The 12,552-nt window shown below is 32.0% G+C and overlaps 1 protein-coding gene across 1 annotated transcript in view; it reads left to right on the top strand.

The window, feature by feature from the left end:
• The first annotated feature begins 3,541 nt into the window (after positions 1 to 3,541).
• LOC106471666 (serologically defined colon cancer antigen 3 homolog) overlaps positions 3,542 to 12,552 on the top strand; it is an 11,763-nt gene continuing 2,752 nt past the window's right edge. The window contains exons 1-3 of the mRNA XM_013932283.2: positions 3,542 to 3,651; positions 9,355 to 9,417; positions 9,980 to 10,125. Coding sequence (XP_013787737.1) covers positions 3,613 to 3,651; positions 9,355 to 9,417; positions 9,980 to 10,125 — 248 coding nt within the window. The 5' untranslated portion in view covers positions 3,542 to 3,612. The remainder of the gene's footprint in view (positions 3,652 to 9,354; positions 9,418 to 9,979; positions 10,126 to 12,552) is intronic.

Genomic DNA, 12,552 nt, shown 5'->3' on the forward strand with positions numbered 1-12,552 from the left:
GGAGTTAGTTCATGGCTAGTGACATGCAAGTCTCATAGGCAGATGCACAAAATATCAAACAATTCTGTGTGTGAGGATGAGATTTTATCAGGAATACATTTTCAGATAAGGAAAGTACTAACTTCTACATGAAAACTAGTGATCAGTACATCATGATCAAAATTTAACTCTTTGATATTATTAACAAATACAAAAATGTCTCTCAAGGTATATTCATTACATATAAATTTCTTTATACCATTGTTCAAACATGTAGCTAGTTTATATTTATAGCATTCAATATTTGACATAAATCTTAGTGGACAGTTTATGTATTTTTGATAATTCATAAGGAATATCAGCATGTGAGCAGTTGATTATTTCCTTGTGTAATTGCTCATTTATAACATTTTCGTTTGTTAACTTCAACAAATATCTACATAGCTTTGTTTCTTTAGCTTTATATCTTTTTTTAGAATGAAAAAATTTAGTGAAAAAAAAATGTGGGTAACTACTAGTTTTTAGTTCCAAAAACATTTGTGACAAGTGTGTAAGGGATGGAGAAATGAATTTACTACGTAGTAGGATTATGATTTTGCTTTGTTTTTGAGTTGCTTATTGTTTTTTTGTTTCAGTTAAGCTCATAATAATACTGCTTTCTATATTTGTTTAGCACCTAACAGTTGGCTAGTTTGTTTGATGATTTAGTTTTTGTTAAAAGAAAACTAATAAGTCATTTTTATGTATAGGTAGTTGAATAAATTATTTTATAACATTTACTTCCTTATAATAATTTACAAATGCAAACATTTGTAAGAATTTCAAATGACAAAATTTAATTGCTTATACAAAAAATCAGGGTTCTCATTAGGGTCCCAAACTCTCAACCTTTTCTTTTTTGAGAGTCCCAGTGAGATTTTCATGGGTTCCATAGGTAGAATTTAATAAACTAAAAAAATAAGGGAAAAAATACTTCAATCTCAGTGAAAAACTTTATTTACAATTTACACTACATGTTTACTTTCTGCAAATGGAAAAGGACATGTTAATGTTCAATGAAAAACTGTACAATTTACACTACATGTTGTTTCCTTTTATGAGTGCAAAATAATTTTCATGATATGATTAACAATACTTTTCTTCATCTCAAAATTTTCAAGTATCATTTACATAAACCCTAAAACCTTCTAAATAAATATCAGATGTTTCTTACTTTATCTGTTATTTTCTTTACCCTAACTCTATACGAGGTCAGATGATTTGACCAACTTTGTAACCACCGTAAAAAATTAGGAAATAATTCAAAATTTCCCCTATTTTATTTCTGGAATGACTAAAAATTCTAACAACTGTTTATCCTAAGTAGCTTAAAGCCTGTAACAGTATATATCTATTCATACAGAAATTTTATTACTTTATTGCACTTTGAACCGTGTCTAACTACTATTCACGACATTATAAGATGTAAATCGTGTGGCAAATGTGCTCACATCACAGTATCAAATTATATAATGCATGGACTACTTGGGAGTATACCTCATAAAAATTATTATTATTATTTAGTTTCTCTAACCTAAAAAAAATTCAATTTATTTATTTTAGTTACTTTTATAGTAATAAATAAAGAATACAAATGAAAAACAAAAAAGAAAATTACTTACCTGTATTTTTTTTTTTTTTTTTTTTTTACTTTTGACTGTCAATGAAACTTAATCCTACTTTTTTATACTAATGGTACTATTGGGTTAAATAATTTCTATTTAATTAAATAATACACCAAATAACACAGAAAAATAACATAAAAAAGGAAACAATGTTCCATAATTATCATAATTTTTCTGGCTTTCTAACTGTGATGAAAGCTGTTAAAAACTCTGTTAAGGTCGTCATTGTGTTTCTCCTGGGAATAAAGTTTAAATTGGAAGGAAAATAAACGATTCTCTGTATAGAAAACAATTTAATTTGATACGTTATCTGATAGAGAAAAACTGTAGCTTTCTATTGGTTATAAGTAATGTAGTCTTAAATGGCAAAGAGAGCTATTAGCAAGTTTGAAAAGAAAGGATGGGACAGGTGGGCATGGCAAGAGAGGTCTGATTTTCTCTTTTATTGCTCTGTAACTAAATGAAATTGAAGGCTATGTAAATTATACATTGCATGTGTAATGACATGTTATAGTGAGTAATTTACATAAAATGTTGTACTTCTTGGAGAGGTGGTAAAAACATTAGACAAGAGGTAAGACATAGACAACAAACATCACAGTTCTCATACTAGGGGAGATTGAGAATTATTTTAAATATTTCCTTATAAAATTATGTCTTAAATAATACTAAACTTTGATTTGTTATCTACATTCTAATTCTGAGTTTATTCATATACGTTCATAATGAAGTAGTTTAAATTTTGAATGTAACATTCGCGCTTTGACGTACCTGAGGTGACAGGGTTAGTTGTCGTACTTTCATGTGGTTTTCTTTTTATGCAGCATATTGTCATTGATGAAACTTGTTATAAGTTGATTGTATACAAACTGTGCGTACTTTGGTGTGGTTTTATTTTTGTGCAGTATATTGTCATTTATGATATCTGTTTAAAGAGAAAATCTTTGAAAGCTGAACTGTGCAGATATCATTCAAAAATGGTGCCATAACAGTATAATGTGTGATTAGATTTTAAGGCATCAGGCATCATAGATGCAATTACAGAGACAACATTTGTAATTAAAGTTAACAAGCCTTATGTAGAAGCCATTAGTATATGCATAATAGACAATAACACACACTTCATCTTCAATGTATTAACTCCAAGGCGAAACAAAAAAATGACAGCATAAATTTGTTACGTTAGGAACTTTTTAGCTTGTACCTAGACAAAGGTACAATAAGGCATGTGTCAGTGCACACTTGTTACAAGCATACATGTAATATTCTCTTTTTAATAGAAAGTGACAAAAATGACTCATCCAAAGAGCATACTTTTAGATAATGTGTAAATGAATGCTTTTACTTAGGGGCAACATGACAGCCATCAACCAACACATGTTGGCAACATGGCTGCCATCTACCAATAGTAACAAGTGAAAACACTGATTCTGATTAAACAAATTGATTAAGCTGAATAACTTTCAATTAACCAAAAATAAGAAGAAGATATAATAATGGTGCTAGTTTGATTACTTGGAGAGTTGGAATAATTGAAAACTATAATAATTGGAAACAGTTATTTCAGTTAATTGATTATTTTTGTGACATTAATTGATTTTGTTATAATTTCAAATAATCAGTTATTTTACGTGATTTATTTAACCAGTGCTCATAAATTAATGAAGTTAATTCAACAGCTCTATGTGTACATGACCTAGTGGTTAGCTTGCCAGGCTGTGTTTCTGTTTGTCTATGGTTCAAATCCAGTTAGTAGAAAAAAATATATGTGCTTTGTACTTTGGGGTAGAGAGTATGTTATAAGAGTAACAGTCTAATTTTACTTTTCAATTAAAATATCTCGAGAGTTAATCTTGACACACTATGCAAGACTTAGAAATCTTTTTTTATTTTCAGGATAGAATCACTAGAACATTTGGTTGAACAGTTTAAAAAAAAAGAAACTGAAGAAACTGTTACACTAGAAAAGATGATCCAACAAGTAGAATTAAATCTTGAAAATAGCACAGTAAGTTTTTTCTTGCTGCTTTCTCTGTAAATGTAACATTCAAAGCACACAATGGACTCGCACGAAACTAGGTATAAACATTGTTTAAAACTTTTATATGTATTTAAATAAATGTTTCGTTGGAGCTTAGATACAAAAGGTTAAGAAAGTATTTGTTAGATATACATGACTGTTTAAGTTTAACGCAAGCATTATGATATAATGCGGGTGTCATATTTAGTTGTTTTTGAAGTGATATTTTTTGGTAAGTTTATTTGTATAACTATTTAAGAATCATACTGTGCATGGTTCAATTGTTATGAATTAGTGATTGTTTACAATAGTGAGATTATTGCATCATGTTGCTAGAACTTTCTGAAGTTCTCATTTATTTAATTGAGTATTATTGCATCGGAATATATAGTATTGCATGGAATGTTCTAGACTTCTGTTAGAGTATAAATATGTGTTAAAAATCATTATTTAGTTCTATTTCTAGACTGCATGATTGTGAGTTTAGCAATAAAAAGACTATACAGTTGTGATTTTCAAAGTGAAATTATCACAGACTGTATTGTAATAACAGGGTAAAGAAGAAGAATTTGTCCTATCAGTTGCATTCTAAAGTAACTGAACCAACCCATGTGGACTTTGATGAAAAAGAGACAATTATTTAAAGATGTGGAAACAACTGTGGTAGTCAACAGTGTAACAAATATTTATATATATATATACGATTGATTTGTTTTTAATATATTATTCTTAAAACAAGTAGACTGTGTTGCTGTTTGCAGTCAAAATTGATCACCAACAAATCACAGACATCTCTGTAAAGAATCCGGGCTTACAAAACCTGACAATTTTGTTATCTTAAACATTATAAATATTTCAGAAAAGTAATGTTCTACAGTTAAGTTAATGACATAGTATTAATACTGAATAATATTTGTTTTACTCAAATATTTAAAATGTCAAAATGTCTGCATTGCATATAATCACAAAGCAGAAAAACACATAACCCAAGCACTTTCAGAAGGTAGACTTTCCTTATTTTTCCAGTGCATCCCTAAAGAATAAAGGACTATTTTCTGAATGTTTAAGTTCCTTCTGTTACTCAGCAATGTTGTGTTCGTTTTTCATTAAGAATTATGGAATCTTTGCACTTATTATTTTCAGCTTTTAATTAACATTTGAAATGTTATTTTTTTTAACTTAATATTTTTTATTTCAAAAAAAGGAAGGTCCTAATTTTTAAAATTGGTTTTAGTTAGAGCTTTCTTTTTACATTAATTTGTGTCAGTTTTATATGGGCCAGATTCTTTACAGTAGGTGTCCGTGATTTTATGGCAATAAATTTGAAAAATAAATGGACAGCACACAATATATCCAAAACAAATCAAACTATTATACAAAAAATGTGTTACATTATTGGTTATCACAATTGTATCCAGAGCTTTAAATAATTGCTTATTTTTCTTCAAAGATAACACAGTTTGATTTCTTCTCTTAATCAAATTATGAGATTTTGAACATGTGTTTCAGAGTCTGTTATTTGGTTTGTTTGACAGGAATAATCCTCATCATTATTAACCTAGAATCCTGGTTTTGGGAATTAATCCCAACTTCATCTATGGGAAAACGACCAAGGCCTAAGTAACAAATGCATACCGAATCTGCTTTTAAAATAATAATTATAGTACTAATATTACTACTTTCCATGAATTCAGTGTTGTGTACCTTATTGAATAGAGTTTCTCATATCCATATTTCTGGAACCTTCCAAGATCCAAATCCATCTGTCCTCCTAGGAGTTCTCTTATTTTTTGAAATAGCAATATGGTTACTGGAGTTACTTTGAGGGTGAGCATTTTGACCACCATTATACATTATGTTGTTGCTTTTATCCTACATTCTTCATCTCAAACCAAGGAATTGCAAACTCCTGCATCTGTAACTTTTTCTGCATTTACATTATCTTTTGGACTATTTTGATCAGTTCTTTCCACAACCAGCCTTTGCTTCTGATTCTTTTATCTCTGATGAGAATTGGGTAATGCTCTCCCTTATCTGTTCTTCTATGATAACTAACAATTTGACATTTGTTCCTTTACTCTTGCCTAATTTAAGTTTACCTCTTCAGCATCTAAGCCTATTTAGAGCTATTTGCATGTTTTCTTTATGTTGCTAATGTTATGATTTTGCTTATTACAAATTCAGATTAATTAATGACTAATTAACAGCTGTTTCAGGATGTGAAATAACTTATCACTATAAAGTTAGTGGTAATGTAAATTGTATGATTTTTCCATCTCTCCATTGAAAGTGTTCAACATTTTATTGACAAATATGTGTCAGCTAGATGATAATAGGTTATATGGGAACAAGAATACAGAATTGATGAAAAACAAGACAACTGTACTTTTGACAAATACATCATTTGTTAACCACCATGATTTCACCAGTAAAGGCATCATTAGGATCCATGGTTGTTATATAAATATTGTATTTGTGAAATTCTGTAATTATTGAGTTTCACCAAGTACAGACAGTTTCAAGTATCAATTATATGGAACAAGAATTGATTACACTAACAGTGTTGCAAAGATTTTCTTTCATTATTTATTTTGACACACTTTAAAGAGAGAGAAGTTAAAGTTCGTATATGAAACTAGCAGAAACATTGCCCTATGTGTGGCTGTTTGGTCAGGATCTTAGCAAGCTGAACAGTGTGCTTCTGTATTTTGGGTTTATTCCTGGCTTCTTCTCACTGGATCTTGCCTCATAACTTGGTCAGCAAGCCTATCTTTCTCTTGCTCTTCCTTTCTGTAACTTGCATCCTGACATTCATTTTCCTTCTCAAAGTTTCAGACTTTCTCTGTGATAAGTCATTTTTGTGTTTGGCAACTTTTCACACTGTAATTTTCAATGTTTTTGACCACTTTATACTTGTACTAAAGTAAAGAAATACTTGTGTAACTTACGAAGGTTGAGATACTATAGTATTCCTGTAAATTTGTATGAAATGAACTCCATATGAAGGACTTGCAATTCCTTCAGTCACAGAACAATTCAGTTCATGGTGTACGCTTGGATTCTCTAGCAGAAAAAATCACTTTTCTTCTGAAATATCACAATGATTTTCCACTAGGAACACTCACTTTGAAAGTCTCCATTAAACTCACTTTACCACAATATTATGTTTAATAATAATAAATGTTCAAAATGAACATACATTATTAAAAAGAAGAAGTACCATTTCTCCAATAAGGAAGTTATTTAGGAAAAAAATGTTATAAATTAAAGTCGTATAATTTTTTAATTCTAGTGAGGGTCTATTTTATAACATTTTTCATTTGGGGGCAATATAAAACTGTTATTGACTTCTATCTTAAAAAAAGTGGACACATGCAGAGATAAACTTTTTTTTATAAGAGACCCAAATGTAATGAAACTTTGTTAGGAACTTCCCCTTATGATGTTGAAAAATCGTGCGAAGTTTCATCCAAATCAGACTTAATCTGTGGGAGGAGTTTTGCGGACAAACAGGCATTAGCCTATTACATATATATAAATAAATATCATTTAATTGGTCTGAAAAAAATTAAATGGTTTGGCTTGTGTTTTATTTTTATTTTTCATGAAATACGAGTTCACAACTAATTAAATTGAGATATGTTGATATTTTTAGTTCCTTTCAATTTACATAACATCCACTGTTTAATTCAGTCACTTTTCTGATAACCTCCACTATAAAGTACATTTTACAATGAACTATATAATTGGCCCCTAAAACTGCTTGTGGGCCCTAGAAAAATGCATGTTTTATGTTTTGGGGAGCCTAGTTGGCTCCCTAAAAAAATTAAATTAAGTATGAGTCCTGTCTGAAGTTCTGAATTGCTACTATGACAACTTTGTGGGGGAAGGTCACACTAACCTGTTCTTCATGTTGCCCAATTCACTCATTTTCATTGTTTTGGGGATGTCTTATTTTCTGGAGTTGGATCACTCTTTCTTCATGCATACATTTTAGGTAGTTTTTCAATCTGTGGCTCCTTGTGGTGTTTCCCCCTCCTGAAAGGCCAGCCATTGTGGGGCACCATGATCAATTGTTGCTGCAACCACTCCTCAGGTTTGATCCTTGGGAGCCTGTAGACTTATTTCGTTGAAAACCTTGGATCATGCAGGTTTTCTTTTAGGGGCTTTCTTTGTCTTTCAGGACTCACACTATCCTATTTTTATTTGTTTCTGAATGCTTTACACAGTTAATGCACATGTGGGGTCTTCATTTACATTACTATATGGTCATTGGGCATTTCCTTGCCCTATCCTTGGAGGCATCATCTACTACAACCTCCCTTCTCCTTTGGGAATCTACTATCAGGCTTCTAATTCAGTATTGACTTCCATTTGCTATCTAATTCATTTGAGAGTCTTTATCACTTTGTTTCAAAGTTGGGCTCAACCTTTTCCTTTACGTTTCTAATATAATGGAGCTTCTAATTTTCAAGTCTTCTTACATGTGAAGTTCTTTCTTTCTTGTGTCTCTTCTTCCTCTTGATGTGCCTTCTTATGTTTTTGTTTCAATGAATGTTTTGCAGATCAGTGGAAATACCACGATCCATTGTCTTCTCTCATTAATTTTCCATTTTACCATCTTTTTACCTCTCATTCTCATGATGGCTCGTATCTTTCCACTCCACTCTGAGCATCCATCTTTTTCCATCGCACCTAGAAGTACATATGTTCATGAATGTCTTTCTAGTTGGGTGGGGTGCAGTTCTGAATACCTTCACCATTTTTAGTGTTTGGTCTTCTGTGAAGTGGTCTTTCCAGTTAAGGTCTTGAGATAAGGACATTTCATTGGGCCTGCCTCTGCCTTTTGTTACAGCTGTTTAGACATTCTATTTTGTTTTGTTTTGACAACTGTACTGTTGTTTGCTGCATTTACTAACAGGAAGGTACTCACTCTTGAGACTTCTAATTTCATGTTCTAGAGCCACACTTTTGGGCTTACAACAACGAAATCTGGTTCTTGGCCTTCATGGATTAGAGAGCTTTGAATTTAGTGGTGGATTGGTTGTCTCACTCAGAATCAATCCTTCAGACAGAGTGGTCCTTACATCTCTTGGTGTTCCTGTGGATTTATTACCATATTGAATGTCCTCTTATCAATTCATATGAGACTACCCTCTACACTTTCCACTCTGTTGGTCACCAGTTCCAGACTCCATGGCCATAGTCGTAATCCCCCTGAGTCTGGATTGGTCCATCCTCATTCTGTATGTGTATCTCCTCCTCTTCAACTTCTTTCCACAGTCTGTCTTTAATTCACAGTATCTGTCCTGGGTTCTTTTCATTGCCCCTCTTTGACCAGCTCAACTATATTTTCTGCTCATTTGCCTCTTGGAAATTCTAGGACCTCTATCTTGAGTAGCTTTGCAAGAATATCTGAAAGTAAACAAACCACCACATATGACAAATTTTATAATTTAAAGAAGCTTTTCTTTTCTTTGTTTTGCCTTGGTAATTATTAAAACAATAAGCATGTCATTTCCTTAAAAACAAAGAATGGATAAAACTTTACTACCTTGTTTGTAGTAAAAGTAAACAATCTTTCTTTAATATTATTAACAACAAAGTTAGTTGGTACAATATACTAATAGCATACTTTATAAGATTAATAAACTTCAAGGATTGTTTATTGGACACTTATATTTTCTTTAGAAACGGGCCATCACTGCAGAAGCCACAGTCACAAAATTGAAACAAGAACTTAAAACAGCTCAAGTGAGTATTGATTGGCTCATTTCTAGAATTTAACAGTAGTTGGGTCAGCTAACTCTTTCACACGTATTGAGCAACACAGGATGAATAAAGTGAACATCTTATCAAAACTCTTTGTTAACTTTCCACAATTGGTTGTCTGTGTGTAATGCATTTTTCTGTTTTTGTTAATTCCCAGACAGCTGTTTTTGTCAGTAGAGAAAGTATTAACCCTAATTACGCTTATTATGTTAGCTGGGACCTTTTATTTGCTCAGCTTTAAAAACAAAAAAAATTAACATTGTCATATTTTGTTTTCAAAGTGCAAAATACAGGTGAACAGTTGTTAAGAAGACAAAGAATTAGTCATGTGAAAATATGTTTTATTAATGTTTGTAAGTCTTTTGTAGAATTATATAAAGGACATAGTACCTTATAGTGCCCTATCTTTGTTTTAAATGTGTAAATTTCACTTAATGTTTAAAATGTAGTTGTTACCATCAAACATCTTGATGTAATTAAAACCCAGTTTGTTCTGGTAAATGACTTGCTGTTGTATTTATGAAGATTAGTTTAACACTTTTAGACCCTGATGAAGAGTCTACAGGAAGAGAATGGCATATTACAGCTTAAGCTAGCAGAAGTAAGTAATCAAGATGATGTCCACATCAGAGCTCAAGATGTGGCTGTCCAGCTTCGTTCTGCTGCAGACGGGGCAGAACGATCTTTAAAGTAAGTTGTTATTAGCTTCTCTCAGTGTGATTAGTTTCAGAGATCTCTTTATTTACCACTAGAAATATTTACAAGTCATTGGTTTGGATGGAAGATCAGTTAATTATACTGTAATATAATCTGTGCTGAAGTTTGTCGAGTTCTTACACTAGTGTTTAGTGCAGTTGATGAAACAAAACACAGAAATGCTTGATGCATATTTTATAAAGTTGAGCTGTCCTTGTTGTACGTCTTTTGTAAAACTTGCTGCACATTATGAAATCTGTTAGTTAGTGGTAAGTAATTAACATACTACATTTTTTTAACTAGAAACTGCAAGTGAAACAGGTTTTCAGAGTCTAGGTCTTTTTTTTCTTGGTAATCCAGTTGGTAGAAGTCCAACTCTTCCAATTGTAGACTGGTCTGTTTCTCACAAAATTTGATTTCAAATAGCATTTATTGTTGAAAGTTTGAAACGTGACTTTTGAAAATATTTCAAGGATACTGAATCCAAAAATTGATATTATTAGCCTATATTTTGAGTTTACATAATCTAAGTTGATATAACAAAAATCAAAAATTGCTTTTTTCTTTCCAATACTATTTTCCATGGATGTTATGAATTCTGTGAAATCCTTGTGTCACAGCTCTCCATGTGTGTCACACCTCTTCGAGGTGGTGAATGATGGTGTATTCTGTGATATTTGTGTGTCACACCTCTTCGAGGTGGTGAATGATGCTGTATTCTGTGATATCTGTGTGTCACAGCTCTCCATGGTGGTGAATGATGCTGTATTCTATGATATCTGTGTGTCACAGCTCTCCGTGGTGATGAATGATGCTGTATTCTGTGATACCTGTGTGATAAAGCACTCCATGATGGTCAATGATGCTGTATTCTATGATATCTGTGTGTCAAAGCTCTCTGTGAAGGTCAATGATGCTGTATTCTGTGATACCTGTGTGATAAAGCACTCCATGATGGTCAATGATGCTGTATTCTATGATATCTGTGTGTCAAAGCTCTCTGTGAAGGTCAATGATGCTGTATTCTGTGATATCTGTGTGTCACACCTCTACGAGGTGGTGAATGAGGCTGTATTTTGTGATATTTGTGTGTCACACCTCTTTGAGGTGGTGAATGATGGTGTATTCTGTGATATCTGTGTGTCACACCTCTTCGAGGTGGTGAATGACGCTGTATTTTGTGATATCTGTGTGTCACAGCTCTTCGAGGTGGTGAATGATGCTGTATTCTGTGATATTTGTGTCACACCTCTTCAAGGTGGTGAATGATGCTGTATTCTGTGATATCTGTGTGTCACACCTCTTCAGGGTGGTGAATGATGCTGTATTCTGTGATATCTGTGTGTCACACCTCTTCAAGGTGGTGAATGATGCTGTATTCTGTGATATCTGTGTGTCACAGCTCTCTGTGGTACTTGACAGCTCTGACCAAAAGAGGAAGATACACAGAATTGTCAGGTTTTTATATGTATGGATGGGCTGGATTCTTTACAGTAGGTGTCTATGACTTGTTGGTGATAAATTTCAACAATAAACACTTGTTTTAAAATATTAAAACATATATATATATATATATATACAGGTGTTTGTTACCCACTTAAATACCACATTTGTATCCATAGCTTTAAATAATTGTCTCTTTTTGCTAAAGTCCCCACAGGCTGGTTAAGTTACTCGAACACAATTTGACAAGACGATTTTTTCTTCTCTACTTTGTTATCAAGACACATGGTAGAGTGTCATGCAGCCAAAACAACCTGCAGGACACACTATGTGTTATTAACAGGAGTGATAGATTAGTTAATTTCCACCTTCTGTAGCTCGGACTATAGTAACCAAAACTATCACATATTTTCAGTGGATGTGCTCTACTGGACTCTTACTTCATATACCAAATTTCAAGGTAATCCATTATGAAAGACACAAGATACAGAATCTCCAATTTGTCAATAAAAAAGATGATACAAATGTGTTACTAAATAAAAATAATTAAGAAGGGGAACAATGTTTTACTGCACTAATTAAAGCTTTTAAAAGGCCTAACATTTCTATGGCAGCTAAGGTTTGCCATCATCATCAGAGTTGCCCAAATATGTTAGATCTGGGTTAATAATGCCTATAATTTTATTTGATGTGAAATGTTAATGTAAGCATGTAGCAGTATTTTGTATAAGAAGGATTACAATAACTGAGTGAAATTTGAAATACTATTAAGAAAACAAGTTACATGAAGATATACATGTAAAAGTCACAGATTAAAAATATACAAGTAATGAAATCAGATGGTTTAGTAATTCTGAAAATTAAGATTTAGAAAAAGGAAAAGTAACTGTTATATTAAAATATTGGAGGCCCTTATGACAACATAAGAATAGTGAGTTAAGGCGTTACTTTTACATTTCCTAATGTTGTATTAAAATA

The sequence above is a fragment of the Limulus polyphemus genome, unplaced genomic scaffold, assembly GCF_000517525.1.
Source record: "Limulus polyphemus unplaced genomic scaffold, Limulus_polyphemus-2.1.2 Scaffold4771, whole genome shotgun sequence".
NCBI lineage: Eukaryota > Metazoa > Arthropoda > Merostomata > Xiphosura > Limulidae > Limulus > Limulus polyphemus.